Consider the following 23,839-nt stretch of genomic DNA (forward strand, 5'->3'; position numbering starts at 1 on the left):
GATTTACATTGTCTGTTATAAATTACTTTAAATTGAAGTCTGCATAGTACCCTTTAGTATGTTGATGACATATTTTAATTATGTGTTACATATTTGATTTTTGTTCATTTTTTATATAAATAAGGCCTTTGGTTTTCTCATTTGAATTGTTTTACATTGTTATATTGGGGCCTTTTATAGCTGACTATGCGGTATGGGCTTTGCTCATTGTTGAAGGCTGTACGGTGACCTATAGTTGTTAATGTCTGTGTCATTTTGGTCTCTTGTGGAGAGTTGTCTCATTGGCAATCATACCACATCTTCTTTTTTATATTGTCTGTTAGTCTGGTTTTCTGGATAGGTAATCCTCTTATATATTAGCAATCATTCCACATCTATTATAATTTTATTATCTACATGACTGCAAAATATAGTTATTATGCATTTGATTAAAGACAATGAAAGAAATATTCCGATATTAAAAATAAAAACAGTAAGGGGATATCTGGCAAGGGTAAAATTCCCCGCAGGTCGATGGTCACTTGCAAAATTTTCAAATCTGACAACATATTTTGCAGTAAAGGCCTTTGATACATGTATATCAATTTTTAATACACTTTGATTAAAGGCTTATCAAAAATTGAAACAGTAAGAGCAGAGCTGAAACAGTTTGAACTGATGTTGATGTGCAGGTCAAAGTCTGTCTCCTGTAGAATTTTCGGAAAGATCAGACGACCCATGTCCTTGAATGCCACATAATAATTTCTACAAATAAGCAAACATAACTTATAGCAAAAAATAAGTTTATGTTTTTTTAGTAGACATATGACAAATATTTTGATAAATATAGATACGTATGGACAGATTATTTGATTCAGTGAAACATTTTATGAAAGTTGAAGATACCGTATGCATCCCTCCAATATTTGTGTTATGCTTAAAATATTCCTAGTAAAAGTAAAAACATTTAGGTACACAATTGAAGTAGTAACCAACCGTACAATTTCATGCTCAACTTCTAGTCCCAAAAGATCACAGATATTGCTTGATTGTCTGATTGTTGGTTGCTCAACATCCAGTGGCAAATATTTCATGTATATTCAAGACGAGAACAAATTAACAGTAAATGCTATAGGTATGTTATATATGTTGTATTTTATCAGTGTACATTATTTTAGAAGTAGCTTTTTCTGGTACGATAAAATCATACCTTTCTGGAATATCAAAATTCCTTATATAACATTGACATACTTTATTTACAAATAAATAATACATGAACGCAAAAACCCTGTCAAATAATAAATACACGGATAAACAGTGTTATACGGAATTTCTCGTCTTTTAGAAATAGTATATTTTACATGTTTTATGCTGATCACAGTACAATAGCGACGATATAAGGCAATAAATCTCGACAGCATCTTATTCTAAAACTGAAGTGAGCTGTTTGCGCAAATGTGCCAATCGTTATGAAAGAGAAACTCATCATTTGTGTACATAATGTCTGTCAGTACATTGATAGTTAAACATACACAAATTCTTTAACTTTTCTTTTAAGTGTTAAAACATTGATATTGTATAGTTTTGTTTATTGTCTGACTATGCCCTTGCCTGGCTGATATATTAATTGGACTGGTCCTTTTGAGGTGAACTTTTCTTCTTTCTGGGTGATTTAATATCGATCTCTACATTGCCTCCTGTTAATCGGATACCTGATAAAATAGAAAGAAAAAATGACCTTGATTTAAATCTTTTATTACGAATAACGATCTATCTTGACACAAAACACATATGTATGTTCGATATATCTATATTATGTGAAAAGTTTATGACTTTATTAGTACACTGTTAATTTTTCAAAACATGTATCTAAAAAGAAATCTGTGTGCTTGTTCCTACTGTGAGTATTATATAAAAAAAACAAGAATGTGTCGATAGTACACGGATGACCCACTCGCACTATCATTTACTATGTTAGATAGACCGTGAAATTGGGGTAAAAACTCTAATTTGGCATTAAAACTAGAAAGATCAAATCAAAGGGAACATGTGTACTAAGTTTAAAGTTGATTGGACTTCAACATCATCAAAAACTACCTTGACCAAAAAACTTTAACCTGAACATGGACACACGGACGACAAACGAAGGGACGCACAGACCAGAACAATTTATGCCCCTCTACTATCGTAGGTGGGGCATACACAAGATATATATTTGCAAAGAAAGATGTACGTTTGTTAATCTTTTTAACATAATTCGCAAGTTTTCTCGTTTTAGGAATGTTTTAAATTTTGTCACGGCGGGACCTTGTATACCTGATATATGGTATGTGATTTGGTCATAGTTCTCAACATTCTCGTCCTTTGTTCTCTTGTGGATAGTTCTCTTATTGGCAATCCTACCATACTTTATATATTTTTATAAGATTTTGTACGAACATTTCCATGTAAGGTACATGTACGATACTAACATACATGTTCAAGTTTTGATGAATTGAATGCACGCATGTAGCTGGACATTTTTCGAGAAAATTCGCGCGAAACGTTGAAAATTTAACTTATTGTCCGAATTAATACAACGAAACCACCACGCATTGACAGACAGTTTATTCCAGCAGAACAAAAGAATCGTGAACAGTTTTCCCAGTGGTGTTTTTTTTTAACACTAAATACATGCTGTATGCATATTTCTTTTCTCACAAGCATTTTGTGTTTAGATTTATAATATCGATATCATTTACCAACTTAAAAGTCGCATTCCGTAACATTTTAACAGGAAATCACCCAAAAACACTTCAATATATTCTTACAAGCTGCGATAAAGCATACTTTACTCCAAATATATTATATGGCGTCACATCTGATTTGGTTAATGTGGTACATTTGTACTTATATTAAACCGTTCGTTTTTCTCGTTAGATGTGTTTTCGCTGTCTTGTCGGGGCCTTATAGCTGACCATGCCATGATGCGGTAAGGGCTTTGCTCTTTGTTGATGGCCATACGGTAATCAATAGTTGTTAATTTCTGTGTCATTTGTTCTCTTGTGGAGAGTTGTCTCATTGGCAATCATACCTCATCTTTTTTTTTACATTAACCAAATAACATAAGTATTTGTCAGTTGATTGACAGATATTTTATAAACCTACTCTACCTCTATTGGTTTGTTGAACCTCCATAGGACCAATCTGCTCAACAGCAATAGTATTATCTTCATGTTGTATATGAACTGTACCGTTACCGTCCCCGGGAAAGCGTATACTGGGTGTTCGCCTCTTTTTCTTTTTCTTTCGTTTCTTTTTCAGTTCAGAATATTGCTAATACATAACGTAAAAATATCTATGTTAAAGGTTTTGAATTAGAAATTATGTTTACTTGTATTGATATTTTAATTTCACCTATCAGTCCATGTTTATAATTACACGGCCGACACTCGGCTAACCGAGAGATAGGTCGGTTAATCTATATTGAGTATGCGGCTATATCGGCGGTTGGTCTGTTAATCGGGTTGGTTATACGTCTGTTAAGAGTAAAACGCACAATTTTAATATTAAAATCTATTTAATATACAGATTTTAGGTACATTATAAGAATCAAATCAAAAAAAGAAAAGTGTCCGACAAAATGATATATATCATAGAACAGTTTCCAACTGTAAAAACATTTCATAGTCTGCGCAGTTTTCAGTAAAACTAAAAGGCGTAGCGCAAGTATGTAGTATTTATGCTTATACGCATAGCAATTTTTGTAATGAAAGGCGAAAAAAACAATTTTAGATATCATTTAAAGGACACAAAATCGTACTTTGGTTCTAAAATATAAATTGAAATTAGTAAATATTTCATAATTGTAATATAACGTGAGTAATACCACGTTTTCGTGAACATTATGGGAATAAAGTCTGTTAATGGGTTGGACAATTGAAATTGTGTCAGTTAAGAGTTATTTAGCCACGACAATAGTTGTGCTACCTTTATATTGTCCCTTTGAAAAAGTTAAGAATGAGATGCTCTTGAGTAAAAAAAAATGACAATACGCTGCAACAGTATCCTTCTAGTAAGAATATTTTTATTTTGACTTCCTTTGCATTTTATTAAGAGGTGTGTTACTTCAATATATGGATATGGATTGCCTGCTGGAATATGCATGAATCTATTATTAACGTTTTCTTCAGCCTTAAGTTTTGTGTCTGTTCAAAGTAGCACGTTCTCAAATCCGTCCGAAAGTGTCTTTCTAATACAACACAGGGTACATATAACGTGTTGTCGTTCTCATATGCACATGATATTTGTCACTGGACGTTAAACTCTAAATCGTCAACATCATCCGATTGGTTCTTTTCTTCTATTACTGAATCATCTGTTGTTTTCAAATCAGTTTTAATTCATTTTATTCCGTTTAGTTCCTTTCTACATAAGTGCAGAGGAGAACTGCAGTTGTCCGCATGTAAACTTTAAGCATTTATTACCAATATGAGTACATAGCAATCCGTTACTGTTTCAACACCCAGGGGTGTTTCATGTCTTTATTCTCAAACAGTTATTATTTTTTTCTATCTTTTTTTATTAATGCATCACTTCCTACTGTCCTAATCTATTATTCTATATATTCTGTGTTTCCATCCAGATTCTCGTGTATACAATGAGGGTCCGGATTGGGGGTGTTGTTTATTTCTATATTCTTTAAATTGTCTGTTACTACATTTTATTTTATCTTACTCATTGTCATTTCTTTATTCTTTATATATTCTATCATCCCAATATATTTTACTTAGTGATGTTTAATTACATTACGACGTTTATCTCTGATTTATATACTGGTTAATACCAATTTAGATACAAATTAGTGTCATTCATGACAACCTAAACAGAATCCACATGATATATGCGACCATTCTTGGATGAAATCAATATGTATAGATTATAACATGCCCTTTTCTATATTAGCCCTGGTATCATCCCGAGACTCCCATATCGGCCTCGAGGCTTTAGCCGAGGGCCGATATGGGTCGAGGGATGATACCAGGGCAAATATGGAAAAACATGTTATAATCTTTAAGCTACATGTATTTATCACATATTTAAGTGTTGCAGAAAAGAGGGGAAAAAGTTCAATTATAACAATTTAATAAAACATAACAGGTAAATCTTAAAAATTTATCCGTATCCGTAACAAATATGTGATAAGATATAAATAACACATAGCTGAGAGGGTGATAGAGCAGATTGGGTCCCGAGAAAACATTGTCAACCGCGGCGAAGCCAAGGTTGACAATGTTTTTTCGGGGGATACCTATCTGCTCTATCACCCTCTCAGCTATGTGATATTTGATTTATTATAATGAATGCCCTATCATCATTTTCTTTAACAGATGAGTTTTATTATAAAGTATTTTCTATGTAGTCACGTACTTGACAGCGTAACGGGTATTTGAAAAATCATCAGAAGTGAAGTAAATAGACAATAGTAGTGCATTGACTTGACATATGAACGATACAAGGATTAGGCCCGAAACGGGAAAAAAGCTCTGCTATCAAGAAAAAAATTATTTTCAATTGTTGTTATTTTGTTATTGTTATTTATTTTATTTAAATTTTGGGTAAATACCCCTTTCAAAAGGCCTCATATCTGGCTGAGAAATATACATCACAATGAACATGAAATGTACATCACCAGTTGAAACCCATCGATGGTGAACGAATGCGTTTAATATCAACAATAAGCATAACACACAATGATTTATAGGTTTTAAAGTAAAAATATTAACAAGTGAAATACGTTTTTCCAACAATTGTAAAAGAAATAAGTTTGAGTCGTTCCACGCTTCGTTGTATAGTAAATTAGAACTTTAATCATTGTCTATAAAATAACTTGATGTAGATTCAATTCATTGTCGTTTAAACTGCCGATTTTTGATTGGTCTAGCCGAGAGGGTGACATTCCAAAAAAATGTCACCCGCTCAGCCATGTGATAGAGTAAATTAACACTTTCGTATTAGGCAATCAAAATATGGCATTTTAACATGATGTATAATAATACTTTAATATTACACTTTTTTATATCAGTTTTCAATATTCATGGCCTAAATTCATTGTTCATGTCAGTGTTTCCGTATATCATGTTTCATTGCTCATGTGTTGTTTCCGTATATTTTAGCCACTCTTCTTGAGCCTAACCCATTTGATCCGATAACACCCCATACAGCAATAAAATTATACTTTTATTGCCATTCATAACTCTTAACAGACCAATTAACAGACCGGGTTTTATACATCCGACCCATTAACAGACCAGGTTTTAAATAAAGATTGACTTATGTCACCAAAATACAGATTAATGAGTAGATTTTTCACACAATGATATCAATTTGGTTGACAAACATAATGGCTGTCTTTGTTCGATGTTCAAAATATCGCATGCAAGTAAATTCAACCAACGTGTCTTTTTGTGTACATTTTGTGTGTGTAAAATGTGTATAAATTTATTGATGAGTAACACGCCTTTTCATTTTATAGATCGTACATCGAAGCTAGAAAAATAATAATTACACCACTGGATTCAGTACATTGAATTGTTCTGTTAGACATGAATAATTTTTATGATAAACATATATTTAAAAAGTTATACAATGAAACATGCAGAATTTCTAATGATTTCCTCGATAACACCTGATTAACAGACTTTAGCCAACCCGATTAACAGACCCACCGCCGATATAGCCACATACTCAATATAGATTAACCGACCAATCTCTCGGTTAGCCGAGTGTCGGCCGTGAATTAGGCATAGTTTATAAGTCTGGTTTACTTGTGTGCATATACATATATATTCTCTTTTCTCGTTTTTGTACATAGAAGACTGTTGGGTTTTCCGTTTGAATAGTTTAACACTTGTAATTTTGGGACTCTTTATAGCTTGCTGTTCGGTGTGAACCAAGGCTCCGTTTCGAAGGCCGTACCTTGACCTACAATTGTTTACTTTTATAAATTGTTACTTGGATTGAGAGTTGTCTCATTTGCCACATCTTTCTTTATCTATATAACTTCTATTGATTTATGTTCTTTTGGGTTAAAAATATTTAATGTTGATTAACTATTCAAATAGATAGAAATATGAGTTTATACTCTGTGTTGAAGACCACCGTACTAAGACATGTATAGTTTACTTTTACAAATTGTGACTTAGATGGAGAGGTGTCCCATGGGCACTCATATCACATATACTTATATCTATATATGTGAGTAAGAATTTTCTTTCTTGATTGCTATAAAGAATTTTAAAGCCAGGTATGTTTAAAGAATCGAAATAATATTCGACGTATAATTGCAGAAGTGATCAATACATACTTTTGATTTTTGTGAAATCATGTTACGTATCTAAACAACGATTTTGTTATAACAAAATGTAACAATCTTCTTAGATATTTTCTTGGTGTGAATTATAATTTTATATAACGATTTCTTACATCCGGGGCTAATGGACCGCTATGTCGACTGTTCAATGCATCATCGTTGGCGGTTTTAGAACATAATAAATCATTGGAATGAGGTGAACTCTCTGTGATAGGTTGGGTCCTTGTAACCAATGTAGTGTCGGGTCCACTGATGACCCCTCTCTGCTGTGATATCTGTTGTGTTAGATTTTCACTTAATCTATTCATTTCATCACGGAGTGACTGTATTTCTTTGTTATTCTCAATAATTTCACTAGAAGCGACATCGTGTTTGCCACCGCTCGCTTCTACTTCTTCCTCCAGCAGTTTCTAGAAAGTAAAGTAATTCTTATTATACATCTGTATGTATTTGCATGTCCAGTGGCACATATTTCATGCATACTTATATGAAGTGATAACAGTTAACAAGTTATTACAAATGGTTAAATGTTATTCAAATACCTGATTTGGGATGTATTCATCGCTCCTATCTTCAAACATTCTTAAGCGTTCATTGCACTCTTGAATTTGATTTCTCAGTTTCTGCATCTTTCTCTGTCGTTTTCTCTCTGCCTTCTCCGAGTCTTCTGTAGTTTTATTGATTTCTTCTTTAAATTCATTGCTTTGTTGGGCCATTTTTTCTGTAATATCATGTTGAAAGGTCATAACCTCTTCTCGTACTTGGTTTATATTATTGTTTGTATGCTCAGTTAAGTCTCTTCTCATTTCACTCATTTTACCATGCATGAAGGTTTCCACTATGGCTTGGTTGATATTCTAGAAAACAAATATGGAATTGAAAAGCATATAATTCGATTAACACCACGGTTTAATTAGAAAATAAATCCAGCATCAGCGTGGATTATTGGTAATCTTACTTTTTACACATTTCTAGGAACAGTATCAGTTAAAAAGTAGACCCTGTATATTTCATGTAGGGTTATAGTTGGCGTAGCTTATTCTAGTTACTAGTAGTAGTGGTGTTGCGTCCCTTAATAGTGAAGACAATCTAGCTGTTTATAAAAAAGGTAAAGGTCAGTCGTATACCAATGGTTTTCTACTAAGTCACATAGGCTAGGATGAAATTTGAAAAAAATAGGCAGGACAGGAGTTTTGAGTAAAAAAAAGGCAGGATGAGACACATACAAAAAAAAAAGTCAGGACGACAATTTAGGTAAAAAAAAGTCAGGATAAACTGAAAAAAAGGCAGGACCAAACAGAGTGAAAAATAAAAAGGCAGGACAGAGATTACAGCTAAAAAATAAATGCAGGACAAAATTTTTCATCCTAGCCCCCCCCCCCCTCCCATAAAAATCAAATGGTAGCTCCCTAAACGAGGTTGAGGGGTCGATTGATCTCTCACAAACATTTGATTTTGTAGATGTCCAAAATCAGTAGCCTGGCATTAAGTAGTTGCCGTTCGTTGCTGCTTCTCATCTATGTTTTTTTTTTATTTGAACTGTGTCATATTTTGTCAAGTCAGGGCCGGTTATAGTGAATCCGGGTCCGTTCGCGCCCATTCACGTTCGCACCCACTCATGTTCGCCCCCTTTCACTTTCACACCCTACATGTTCGCGCCCAATTTTAATTGGTTTTGTGTTTAATAACTTTGTAATCAAGTGTTGGCAAGTGAATTCTTATAAGTATATTTGTTGTCATTGTTTCAAAATAAAGTGAGACAGCATTAATTTAAATTTAAAATAGTAATAATTATGGTTTGGTTTGCTCATTGTTGAAAGTGTTATGTTATCTATAGTTGCATTAATAACCTTCATTTAGACTCTGTGGTCACCAGCCCATGCAGTACTTAGTCAGCACTTCTGTGTTGACATGGATTAGTATGGAACGCCATAGCTGTCTTATGTGTCTTTTTTATTATAATAAGGTGGGTTTTTATTATACGAAGGTGCTTTTCTATTATACGAAGGTGGTTTTTTATTATACGAAGGTGGTTTTCTATTATACGTTGGTGGTTTTCTATTATACGAAGGAGGTTTTCTATTACACGATGGTGGTTTTCTATTATACGATGGTGGTTTTCTATTATACGATGGTGGTTTTCTATTATACGATGGGGGTTTTCTATTATACGAAGGTGCTTTTCTATTATGTGGATGAGCTTTTTAACCGGATTTTTGTGACAAAAATGTCGGTTATTGATTTGGGGATGTACGGCGGGCGGGCGGGCGGGCGGGCGGCAATCAAATGTTGTCCGTGCATTAACTCATGAACTGTTCAACCAAAGCTTTTAAAATTTTAATATGTTGTTACTGACAACTAAATGAAGGTCAAGTTCAATAATGGCGATTTTGACTTTTACCGTTCAGGAGTTATGGTTCTTGAAAGATTGAAAAATGGAGTTGTCCGTGCATTTACGCATGAACTGTTCTACCAAAGCTTCCCAAATTTTAATATGTTGTTACTAATGAAAGAATGGAGGTCAAGTTCAATAATGACGAATTTGACTTTTACCGTTCAGGAGTTATGGTTCTTGAAAGATTGAAAAATGGAGTTTCCAGTCGTGTCCGTGCATTTATGCATGAACTGTTCTACCAAAGCTTCCGAAATTTTAATATGCTGTTACTGATGACAAAATGGAGGTCAAGTTCAATAATGACGATTTTGACTTTTACCGTTCAGGAGTTATGGTTCTTGAAAGATTGAAAAATGGTTTTTCCCGTCGTGTCCGTGCATTTTCTCATGAACCATTCAACCAAAGCTTTTGAAATTTTAATATGTTGTTACTGATGACAAAATAGAGGTCAAGTTCAATAATGACGATTTTGAATTTTACCGTTCAGGAGTTATGGTTCTTGAAAGATCGTAAAATGGCGTTTCCATTCAGGTTGTTGCATTTACTCATGAACCATTCAATCTAAGCTTTTCAAATTTTAATATGTTGATACTGATGACAAAATGGAGGTCAAATTTGATATTGACGATTTTCACTTTCACCATTCATCAGTAATGGTTCTTGTGATATTGCCAGGACACAAATAAATGTTAATAAATCCGGTTTGCTGTCGTTGTGACAGCCTCTTGTCTAATATGTGGATGTGGTTCCCGTAATTAACCGGAAGTGTGGCGTGTCACATGATTTGAAAACAGGGACGGGTCAATTGCTAAATTGCTTAGATAAACCATGAACAATAATTTGCTTTCTCAAGACAGATTGGTTCGTACGCTATGTATCAGTTTTAATTAATAGTAATAATTGATAGATATTTTCTTTACATATTCTGATTACCTCTATGTCATTTTTTGAGATTTCTTGATGACTTGAGATTTCTTCACCATTAAATTGTGCTTTAAGAGTAATGTCACCATTGTCTGTAACAGAAATATGTTAGAGGATACAAATAAATTAGAGGATACACTGAAATTAATCAAATATTTTTTTTAGTTTTTCTAGTTGTCTATTTCGCATTGTTCTCATATTTGAAATTTAATGCTGTATACTACAGATGGAAAAAAAATCACGATTTTTTTGTAATTGTTGTCTTATGAATATTTTTGCTCATAAGGTAAGAGTTGCCAGAAACAGATAATCAATTTGTTAAATATAATAACATGGTGACTATTTATTTCATTGTTTTTTATCTTACCAGAAGAAGGGACATCATTTCCTGATACATCATGTGAGTTTATCATAGCTCCATTCTTTTTAACTTCATTACTTGTACCGATGTCTTCGTCTTCAATTGATTTGCATGACTGAATGTCTGCATTATGACTGTTTGACTTAGAATTTGAATCTATTTCTTGATTATCATTCTTCTGGTTGTCTACAGAAGAACTGATTGATACTTCATCTGACTTTCTTGTATTCTGTTCTTCATTTTCGTTAGACAGTTCTGCATCACTATTTTCATCATCTGGTGTATAGCCGTCATTTTGGTCATTTTCAATTTCATTTTTCTTACTGGCATCACATGCTTCATTTTCTATATGAAGATTTACTTTATTGTGTTGTAGACAATTGGCATAGTCCGTACTAAAATGTCTGTCTTCTCCTTCTGTATACTCATTCTCAATGTAGTTCTTATCATCTTCCGCTGGTGTAGTTTTTGTCTTTCGATTGCTTAACAGATGAAGAAAGGAAAATTTCCTTTTGTTATTTAACATTTCCCATTGAATTAATTATGCGAGTTAAATTTATTATTATCCTTATTTGATAATTTGAAAGTTTGTCACTTTATTAATTTTGTTTTGGTTAACGTTTATATTGCTTAATATTGAAAATAAATGATGAATACATCATACTAAAACGGTAGCTACTAAATTGCCACAGTCTTTACAATATTTTTATATGTACTACATATATCAATTTGAAGAAAGGTTGGAGATTTCCAAATACAAATGCACCTACTAGGGATTTATATTTTCTGTAGTCCCATTTGTTTTGGTGTTCACAGTATTATGTATATTTTTCTTTTCAAACTAAGGATAATAACCGTAAATTAATTTTGGTCATACAGTTCTATGCTTGTTTCGGTACTTGTACATCATTGGCGTCTCAAATATCTGGATTTGTGCGTTCCTGATGAGGAGAATACAACAAATACACTTCGGACGGATACATTTTATAAAGTATAATTTTCAATCTGTTACGACAATATAAATACACAAGTACATTTAATTGACATCATATATTTATATTTTGTACTTTGTTATCAGTGTTGTACTAAGATGTTTGTTAGCTACTTACTGTTTTCTATAACATATGAATATCAATATCAGCACAATCACAATCATAAAAACACTAACTACTGATATCACGATTACAGTTATGGTCTGGTTGCCATCACTTGCTGGATTGTCAGAATGTCTAAAGTTGCTTGTCTGAAAACCAGATGAGAAATAATTGTTCTTTATAATACAAAGTATCTAAAACATGTTTAGTTCTTTATCTATTTTGATGCCATTATACATATACATAATATGTTCCTTATTTATTTTTAACAAGTTAACTAAGGACACCTTTTAGTGTTTTGTGTGTTAAATATACCAATTATACTACATCAAACGCGCAAACATGTATCAACCGTCAAAATAGCTTCTCTTATGACCGAGGACAATGTATTTGAATATAGAAAGAAGTTCAGGCGCTGATTGAGCATGAAAAAACTAAAAATTGGCAAACAACTCAGGCAAAAGTTAATAAACGATGTTCAAATTTCATCGATAACAAAAGTACCAGTTGAGGTAGAAACAACCAAATATAAAAAACACATGATATTGAAGTTGTGTAACCATACAAGACGGATAAACATGAAAGTTATGATGAAGATCAACACTAAATGTGTAATCTTGTGGCAAATCTTAAGTCTACAAAAAAAATCCGAAAGAAAAAGTAGTATTGTTACAAGTGATAAAAAAGTAGATCTCCATGTGAAACACAGTCTAAAAAAAAATATCAAAATGCTCGACGAATATAATGAAACATTTTTTAATTTTCTAACAATAGTTAATGATTAATTCGATCTCTATCAGTTAAGAAAATAGAAACAACAGCTTTATCTAGTAACCTAAATTATTTACATAAACTCATCACAGATTTTAGAACTGAAATTAATAATTTGTTCCAAGCGCGCGTTTCGTCTACAAAAGACTTATCAGTGACGCTTGAATAAATAAGAGTTAAAAAAAAATTAAAGTACGAAGTTGAGGGGCTTTGAGGACCAATAAATCATAAACGTTTTGCCAAATACATCTAAGGTAATCTATTCATGAGTAAGAACAGCCTTAGTATTTAAAAAAATTAAAGTTTTGCAAACAGTTAATTTATAATTTGGACCACATCAATGATAATTCATGTTAACACATAAGTGCTGACTACTAGTAGTTACTTACAGACTTATTAAAACTAGTTGTAGTTCTTTCGTTTGTTACAGTGGATAATAAGAAGGACGTCGAATATAATGTAGATAATGTTGTTGGTGAACTGCTACTCATAATAGACGTTGAGACCGTTTCAGTGGGTACAGTGGTCGTATTAATCGACGTGGAGACCGTTTCAGTGGGTTCAATGGTTGAGAGTCCTATTAAAATATTTATTTCAGGTTAAAACAAACAGTAATCAAAACAAATTATCAAATTTTGTCCATTTATTGTTTTTCGATGCGTTCTCTCTTGCTCTAATTACAGAGTATTCTATCTCAATTTCGAGTATTGTTTTTAAATAGATTTACGAAATATAACGTATGGTTAATAACTTTTGTCTCTAAGATCTAATTTACTATCGGTATGCTGAAAATATTTTATATTATCTGTTTTATTGTTTTGAGTATTTAAAGTAAACTATAATTTTTGACATCTACTTCTTTTAATCTTTCAACTGAATAGTTGACTCTATACACAAGAGCTCTATTTATTCATGATCATGATTGTCTTCTAATATGTTCGCCTATTCAAAGATATTCAATAAATCATGGAAATACCGAAACTCTTGCTTTAGATCGATGTTATAATATGTCATTTTTAGATAATATCAAAAATTCGTTAGTATATATCTCAACAGTGTCATTTATAAAATATTTGTTACCATGGTGATGAACACAATTCTTGTTTTTTTTTTTAGCTTTAACTTACCACAGAACTCGCAGCTTTGACCGTTACATGTTGATGTTGTACATTCTACTTCAATTAAAATTTCAAATCTGTAAATAAAACAATTTAGATGATCGTTATAAGTACACGTTACGATACATATCCTGGGTGTGTAAGAATCATTTCGTCAAAGTGCTATGCAATATCTATTTCTGTAATGGCCGGTTAAGATTCTCAATCTGCTTTACATTTTTAAAACACAAATATGTTTTAATGAATTTCAGACCATGTCAAGAAACAAAGATATTTTTGGAATTGAAAATAGTTCATTGGTTAAAGTAATAATAACAGTTGAAAAATCGATTAGTCTGTATTTTTGGTCAGCAGCTGTTGTCTGGCCCAATTACCAAACTGTTGTCCCGAGCTTTCCACATGGTTTACAAATATATCAATTTTAGTTCTGATAATGGTTAATGCCAACATGATTTTTGATTTATTTTCATATATTGTATTTCATTTACTAATCGGTTTTGAATCATTGATTTTTAACCATAAAATATCCTTACTTGTAAATTCCATCAGCGCTGTTTGTATTTACTTTCAAACCATTTGTTGTGTTGCTTCTTGCGGTTTCACATGAAGTTGCCATTGGATAAAGTTTAGTTTCTGGTGTTGATGTGACTCCGACTTTAATATCTTTAATGTGTGACATCTGTGAATATACATTTTATTAATTTTTACATTTGTAAATGCATCTGTCCATAAAATATCAGAATAGTTCTCATGTTTTTATGTATGTATATCTAGGAGCTTATAATAAGGTAGACAAGGTATGACAATAAATCAATGACCAACTAGTTTTATTTTTCTTTCTTTTTTTTTGAGGTTAGGTAAAAATAAAATATCTAAAATACCGAACTCCGAGGAAAATTTTAAACGGAAAGACCGTAATCAAATGGCAAAATCAGACGCTCAAACACATTTCAGGAATGGATAACAACTGTCATATTTCTGACTTAGAACAGGGGTTAGCTTAGGCCACGGCAATTGAAAAGAATTCCATGAATTCGTCAAATCGTTAGTTTTAGAACAAAATAAATGTACTAAAACCTAAGATTGCATTCTTTTCAAGGAAAATAATCTGCGACGGTTTATGTGCTCTATTTATGCTTTTTTTTTATGGTTAGAATGTTCTGATAAACGTCAATGATGATTTCTAGAAAAAACACGTCGCCAGCAACTCAAGCATCACTTGATATAACCATCATACTTTTATATTTTATGTGTAGTTATAAATGGAAAATTTGGGAAATAGACATTGGATATTGAGCTCGCGTATTTATTAATAATTAAAGTGTTAGATTTCGGCAAGATATTTGGGTATGTGTTTTACTATCTTAGATTATAAAGGTCGACTGAACTAATTTGCTGTCCATGTTGAATGTGTTGTATATAGTGTAGATATCAGTACAAACTCTTTGTTCTTTGTATTGGACAACGGCCTTATTATTGCCAATTTAAAGGTCAAAGTTCAACAAGATAAAAATACATATAGATACATATTTGAATAATCTAATAATGTTACAAGTCATTTCCTCATGCAGGCAAAGATATAAATCTGTAATTTTTCTTTCTTTTTTTCTTTTTTTTTATTGTAATGATTCAACTATATTATCTTAAAAAAGAAAATTAGCGAGATAAACATTTAACTGCAAAATTAAATCATAAACAAATGAATTGATTTATCTTTTTTTTTTTTTTAATTTTGCTTGTATTTTTTTATACTTTAAACTTTTTACATTACAATAAGATACCTCTTCAGCAAACTCATATCTTAATTTGCTTCCGCCAATTGCTTTCAAATCAGTTTTCTTAATGTTATGGTCAGTCGGTTCAAAACAAGCTAAAGCCATTCTACTGCTACATCCTATGTCGTCGAATCTTTTTAAAAACAAATGTTAAGAACGTAAACACCATGTTAAATGAGTAAGTAAATAATACAGATAAGTATATGCGTGATGTATTTATCATTATGAATCGAACTAACTACCCTAATAACAGAGTTTGTTTTTGAAGACATTTGTTCACATTAAGCACCGAATTGCAACTGAATTTCCTAAAGGAAGTATTTCAATGACTAAGTTTCGCGTTAGCTATTTTGTTTCTCATACAATTTAAAATTATGAGCACACAGATCGAGAAAGCTACAGCAAAAGCATGTTGCAGCAGATCATTTTCATTGTTTTATTTAAATGATCCAATGACTGACAGGTTTTACCCTCCTACACAAATGTATATTACATTGACAAAATGAAAAAAAAACACCATGTAGCCCATTTTACAATACTTACTTATTATTATAGCAAATTTGAAGGTATTTATCTATACATTTATTTCCACCATTTTCAGTACAATTTGATTTCAAAACTTCAACAACAACATTCTTAATGTTACCCTGTGAACAAACGTCCTTCACCTGAAAATGCAAGATTTAAAATGTAAATGATTACTATTTAATTGAATGTTACAAACTTTGTATATTTCAATTGCAAACAGTGTTGTGTAACATAAATTGGAATACAAATGATATTCGCTGCTGAAAATGGAAATATATTTGTTTGGGCATAAATGAATTGTGTATTTCATTGCAAAAAAAATTAATATAAGAAATCTTATCATTCACTAGGCTTATACACACACAACCCGCGTGTCGTCTACTTATGACTTATCAGTGATGATCGAGTCAGAACAGTTGCACATCCAAATCAATTACGCAATTGAAGATCATCATAACGTAGCAAAGTCCTAAGCAATTATAAATTTATCTTGCACTTTTATCTTTCCACTATACGAATACAGATTGAAAGGAACACGATGTAATAATAAAATTGCGAAAGGAAATGGTGAATGTGTCAAAGCGACAACCACCCGACCATAGAGCAGACAACAGCCGAAGGAAATCAATGGGTCTTCAAAGTAGCGAGAATTCCCGCACCCGTAGGTGTCCTTCAGCTGGCCCCTAAAAATATGCATACTAGTACAGTGATAATGGACGTCATACTAAACTCCGAATTATACACAAGAAACTAAAATTAAAAATCATACAATACTAACAAAGGCCAGAGGCTCCTGACTTGGGACAGGCGCAAAATTGCGGCGGGGTTAAACATGTTTATGATATCTCAACCCTCCCCCTATACCTCTAGCCAATGTAGAAAAGTAAACGCATAACAATACGCACATTAAAATTCAGTTCAAGAGAAGTCCGAGTCCGATGTCAAAAGATGTAACAAAAGAAAATAAATAAAATGACAATAATACATAAATAACAACAGACTACTAGCAGTTAAATGACATGCCAGCTCCAGACCTCAATTAAACTGATTGAAAGATTATGTCTTCATCATATGAATATGGGGCACACTCCCTCCCGTTAGGGGTTTAGTATCATACTATCATAAAATATATGAGAAGAACATAACCCGTGTCATGCCAACAACTGTTTTTTAGAAATAAATGTGTTTAGTTGCGATGCAAAGACCCTATAAGTGAATCAATATTGACGCCAAAATATGCAATCTTTAATGACCTGTCAACAGTATCGTAACTATATCCCTTTTTAATAAGTCTATTTAAAGGTTTTGTTAGTTTCTGAGGAGAAGACTGACATTTTTGTGCTTTATAAAGAATATTTCCATGAAAAATTGAATGTGAAAATACCTGAACGTATAAGATGTCTGCATGTTGAGTTATATTTACGAACTATTTCCTTATACCGGTGATAAAATTTAGTAAATGTTTTGACCAGTTTGTGATATCGAAAACCCGGGTGTAATAATTTTTCAGTAATACATAAATTTCTTTCGCTAAAATCTAATACGCTGTTACATACACGAGAGAATCGTACAAGTTGAGATATATAAACACCACTAGAACACACCCGTGATATCGCGGGTCCGTGACTAAATTTAAGTATATAACTATGCGCAAGCCTTATTTTAGTATTATTTTTTATCTGATAAAGTCATGCCGATAATAAGATACACAGTTTTCTCTGCTTTCAAATCTTTCTGTTTGAACCCGTCGAACTGGAACTTATCAATTATTGGTAATATTAATTATTTGGATCACAAAAGGTCCTGGAATGGAGTAATTTTTAATCAACAGCATTGTCCTATGTTAGTTATAAATAAAGTTGAATTATTTGATTCACTGTTTTATGCCATGCCCGCTAACAAATTGAAAACGGTTCCTATATACACCTTATTTTTAGTCCAGATTTTTAGTATTCATATTGTTATCTTAGAAAGTCTTTAGTTACTGATTAAAATACTACAATAGGTAACAATTTGACAATGATTAAATTTAGTAGTGTCAACCCTGTGATTATGATCCGTGTATATAGCATAATCCTAAATACACCGTTTGGTGGTGCACCTGTTAGATGCGGAACGTACAGATAAGGTAATAGGTAACAGGTGAATATACTATTGGTATCGGTATCGGACTCGACCGAACTTCTTAATTATTGGCAATATTAATTACGTGGAAAATAAAAGGGCCTGGAGTGGTGTAATTTTTAATCTAAACCTTTGTACTATATTAGTTATATATAAAGCTGAATTCTTTGATTCGTCGTTTTTACGTGATGACGGCTGACAAATTGGACCTCGTAATTTTAGTATTATAGGTAAGATGGTGACAAGGGGACGTCACCATCTAAAAATGGATAATTAACAATAGGAAACGAAAAATCATCTCTTTTATCATAAATTTTTGTATTAAGCTTAAGAATAAACCTATATTGTACTTATAAGTCTCCAGGTATCTTGCTTTTACTGTATTCGAACGGTTATAATGAGAGTGTACATGCACAAATGATGCAGTTGAGTGTTTTGACCTCATCGCAGTCCGCGTTTTAGTCAAATGGCGATACATTAAAAAAAAATTGAACGATACAAAAACCTACATGGTCAATTGTAAATTGCTCGACGAGCCTCGCCTTTCTCTCAATTTCTAAAGTTCGTCAAATAAAATTTTCGTTTTACTTTACTGTAAGAATATTGTATAAGTATGTTCGGTCGCATTTGAGCTATAATAATTTGAGAGAGTATTTTTGTATATCAATTGTAATCATGAATACTTGTGTACAGGTTTAGTGAACCGTGCAATTGAAATCGAAATCATAGTTTGACGTGTAATTTCAAAAGTACCCCTCACTGTTGCTAAGTTTCAAGTTCATGTTACCAAAACTTCATGATAATCTACAACAACCAAAATATTCAACCTGTTACAGGACGGACTTAGTCTAATGGAACGGAACGTTCTATAAAGGAACCTTCTTTATGAATATGTAATATTGTATACTGTTAGATCTCATTGAACTGTATACGCATCTACATCTGAATATTCATGGAACAATTATAACGTCTAGATAAACAAGCAATTATCAAATCCTAGAAAAGATATATAAATATACTTAATAGACGGGGAAAAAAGAAGCGAACATTGTTTTTTAAGCAAAATTTCATACACAGAATTAAAAAAACACACTTCTGTTTAGTATGCCATAAGGAGAGGTTAAATAACAAAAATGTTAAACTCCAAGGAATATTTGAAACTAAATGTCCGTAAACAAACCGCAAAATCTAAAGATTGTACTTTGGTAACTAAGTCAGATGATATCAAACTTATCAATATGTGTGATAATATCAGGAAAATAGACTTACTAAAACGTATAAGAGAAGCTGCAGTAGATAACAGAAAGTAGTCAGATGTGTCATGGTAACGGTGACAATGTCATCATCACACGTCTTCAACTAATTGACAAGACGACATTATCTGAAATATAAGCAAGGAGTATTTTGTATGAACATCTTTTATTAATGGACATGTCGAATTTAATAATATAGCAAGTAATGTCTAGCAAAATTAACAGATATCGGATACTGGTAATAAAAATAACAATCACCCAGCAATTGTATATGCATAGGAAATAATCGAGTTTTACCAAATTCAAATATAAGTTCGAAAGTTTAGTTTTCAAATAGTTATTCTTACTTACCACATGGCAAAATGTAATTGTTTACACTATGTATGTACGTGTAATGAGTTATATATGTCGAAGTTGGATTTTTACAATAAAAAACCCGTCTTTTTACTACAATGAATGCTTCAGGATAATATAAAAAGTGCCACGTAAACTTGATCATAAAAAGACTCTCTCTTTGAATACCTTTCGTCACTACACAAACGCAATTTTAAATTCATGAAATATCCATTAAAAAAATGAGAAGAGAAGACATATTGCTATTCATTAAATTCATGTGAAGACTAAAACCTGAGTAATCACTAGAAGAATATATTATAAAAGAAATGGACAATCTTCTTTAAAAAAAAACAACGTTAAACTAATTGCGACAGTATGTTTACTATTATTTTTACATCTTCAAAAGTGGGAACACAATTTTGTTAATTCTTAGTAATTGCGCCATAGGCGAATAAAATAACTAGAGTATAGCTTACCATATCATTTATGTTATCCATTGGTATCCCGCTCGAAACATAGGAATATACATGCTCACATATTACCATAAAAACCGTAATCACTATGTAAATTTATACACAAAATTATTTTGCAACTGGTATTCAAATTAATTATTAGGATAAAGTCAAATTGATAAAAGTATAATGTTTTTCACCTTATCTGGGTTATTTCCAAAAACTAAGCGCCTCAATTTACCTATTCGGTATGTATAAAGGGTGTGTACGTACTGTTATATTAATTATTCCATTTGATCCGCATACAGGAAATACAATAAACAAAAGATTCTTTAAAAAAGAAATCGTCCAAGATGTTTTCAATTTTGATATGCGTTGATCGTTTTTGTGTTACCAACTACTCTCTCATAGACTTTACGAATTGCTTTTGTTGGTTTTTCAAACAGGGTATGCGTTGTTTGCCGATCAGACATAATTCCAATCGTTGCCTGAAAGTTGATCAATAATTTATAAAATTGGTCTTTCCAAAGATTTGTGTTTATTAACTTTAAACAAGAATTCTTTAAACCAAAAATATCAGGAATATAGTGATACTGTACGAACTAACTGTTTGGTAACTAATATTTAGGTCTTTCCACTTTTCTGTGGAAAGACCTATTGTTTTTCTTCTGATTATTTTTTTTTCTTCAGCCTAATTTTGTTCTTGCGATAAATATTTGTTTCGCAATATGTCGCTTAGGTATTTGGTATATGATATCGAACAGTTTATGCGCTTTTGAAATTTACCCTGCGTAACCGAATACTTTTCTTTGTAGGAGTTATCTCCCCAAACACTGTTTTCCTTGTGTCCACGACTCCTTCGCAACCGTAAAAGATTACGACAAATTTATTTTATAAAATTGCTTGTTATATCCTTCGCATGATTTGTCCTATTTTGACCGAAGCATTATGAACACTCCATATAAGATTTATTTCCCCTTATGCATTTGATATAAGTGATATGCATTTCTATCTTGTAAAGTGATAAAGAACTAAAATCTTTGAAAAACAACCGGAAGTGACCTTGTGTAAACCGGAAGTAGCTATTATTGGTACTTTATTAATATAAAAGTATAAAGAACCAGATATTTGTGGAATCAGTGTCAAGTAAATATTTAAATATTATTGGAAGTAACATTTTTCAAACCGGAAGTAACACATCATCTCCCTTATTTTAAAAAAAATGTATAGAAACCATATATTTTTGGAATCAGCGTACAATAAGCTATCATTTAACGATTGAAATGACATTTTAAACTTAATTTTACAACTTTCATATTAAAACACATTGTTTTTGGTGGAAAGACCTTCAATTGTTCTCTGAACAATTGGTTTTTAATTTCTCTTGATTTTCTTTTCTGTTGATACTATAATCGCCGACACCTTATTACTAATCATTACACAAGAAAGATGTTTATAGACTAATTGAGGTATCTTTCGTCCCTCATTGAATAGTTCACATATTGAAGATGCATTTACCGTATGGTCAAATAAACAGATATGCACCAATTGACATGAAATATTAAATTAGTACTTGAACTATAGTCCTAAAAACAAGAAATAAATATCGTTGTTATGTATTTGTTATTTTTGTAAATTGTATATTTATGAAACATTCAAGTTTATTTCACGTATAGAAACATAGGTATACATGTTTTTATCAGTGTTTGTTAAATAAGATTATCTAATGCAAACTAAAACTTGTCCTGATAATATAAGTAATGATACGTACTGTGATTAAGTTAAATATTAGTAATTTATTTCAGAAAAAAGTCTAGTAAGTGATTATCGCATTTGATATAACATCTAAGACCTAGAGGTCAAAAGTAAACTATGATATCACGTTCAGATTTGAAACTTATTGCATGTTTAAAACTTCAATAAAATATACATATGAGTTCATGAAAACATTGGTTTCATGAAAACATTGGTTTAGATTGTATGCTAAGTATTCATTTTAAAAGAAGAATTATGACTGCCAAATGAGAGACAAGAAGTACCAAAGGTGCATTCATACTCATAGGTAAAAACTAATCAACGCCATGGCTACAAATGAAAAAGACAAATAATTGAATTTAGGAAAACGAAAGACTGAACAACACAAACCTCACAATGAACTCGTTTTGTCGTTCTTTTATTTCATTTAAATGTTTCATGCATTCCAAAAACAGACATTTCTTTTCAATAAGAATTCTTTGAATTAACACGTTTAAATCCGCTCGTTTTTGTGCACCTGTCGTAAGTCAGAAAAAAATATGTTTAGTGGTTTTCTTTTGTTGATATGGTTCGTAAATATTTCTCGTTTCTCGTTATTATCGACTCCTAGGAGTCGATATTAAGAATTGAACGATGGACAGTAAGTGCGTGAATTTTTCTTGCTACCTGATTGGAAGATATTACGAGACGTGAATAATCAAAGTTTATTGATTGGTTAGGACAATCCAAACCTAGTAAATGTCCTTCAATCCCGTAGAGTATCGCATTTGTCCTCTCTATTTTAGCAATTAGATTTTGCCTGGTCATTAATCATGCATATTCATGATATTGGTACACAGGTAACGTTTATCTATACATAGTCGAATCTTCTGGAGTTTCGTAAACAACAACGTAAACGATATATACTACCTCATAACGTGTGACCTCACGTGTGTGGTAAAATTTGTTGATTGATGCACGTGACTATTCTAGTAAATGAATTAATCTACAAAGCGAGAGCACTTTCCATTTTCATCAGCTAAGAGTCGACTAGCCCTTTTTGAAAGGCTAATGCTTGTTTATATAGATTTGACTGTTAGTGTTCCTGTTTGAATGGTTTTACGCGTCTTGTAATTTATTAGGCCCTTGAAAGTTAATTGTTCGATGTGAGCCAAAGATCCGCGTCGAAGACCGTACTTTGACCTATAATGGTTTACCTTTTCACATTGTGAATTGGATGGATAGTTGTCTCATTGGAACCCATACCACATCTTAATTCGTATATCTATATGAATTTTTTTTTGGTGTGATTTCAGACAGTAACATAGTGTTAAAATTTATTATTTAGTATCTATGATCTTTACCTTATGTATATTGTCCTTAATATAATGAGGATCACTTTTATTTGTAACCATATGTCAAAGAACGGTTGTAATCCTACAAAACCTATTTGCTTTAGTTAAAGTAATTTTTCTCCACACCTTTTTGCTTATATTCAGTTATTATGACCTAAGACGTAGGTATCTCTAATTTAACTGAATTTATTTATCTATATATGTGACCATATATGCCTTTTTGTGTTTCGAAACAAATGACGTTGCTCTGTTCTTATACATCCCGTCATTTTGTTATTGTTCTATGATC

General features: G+C 31.9%; 1 protein-coding gene across 1 annotated transcript; it reads right to left on the minus strand.

Annotated features, from left to right (window-relative positions):
• Window positions 1-385: 385 nt before the first annotated feature.
• On the minus strand, window positions 386-12,684 carry LOC139526651 (uncharacterized protein PF3D7_1120000-like). Its single transcript, XM_071321812.1, has 8 exons — window positions 12,670-12,684; window positions 12,120-12,253; window positions 11,017-11,492; window positions 10,659-10,741; window positions 7,873-8,187; window positions 7,444-7,740; window positions 3,132-3,294; window positions 386-1,691 (listed from the first exon to the last, which is right to left on the minus strand). The coding sequence occupies exons 1-8, from the start codon at window positions 12,682-12,684 to the stop codon at window positions 1,603-1,605; spliced, it is 1,572 nt and encodes a 523-aa protein (XP_071177913.1). The 3' UTR covers window positions 386-1,602.
• Between the last annotated feature and the right edge of the window lie 11,155 nt (window positions 12,685-23,839).

This window comes from Mytilus edulis, chromosome 6 (assembly GCF_963676685.1).
Source record: "Mytilus edulis chromosome 6, xbMytEdul2.2, whole genome shotgun sequence".
NCBI lineage: Eukaryota > Metazoa > Mollusca > Bivalvia > Mytilida > Mytilidae > Mytilus > Mytilus edulis.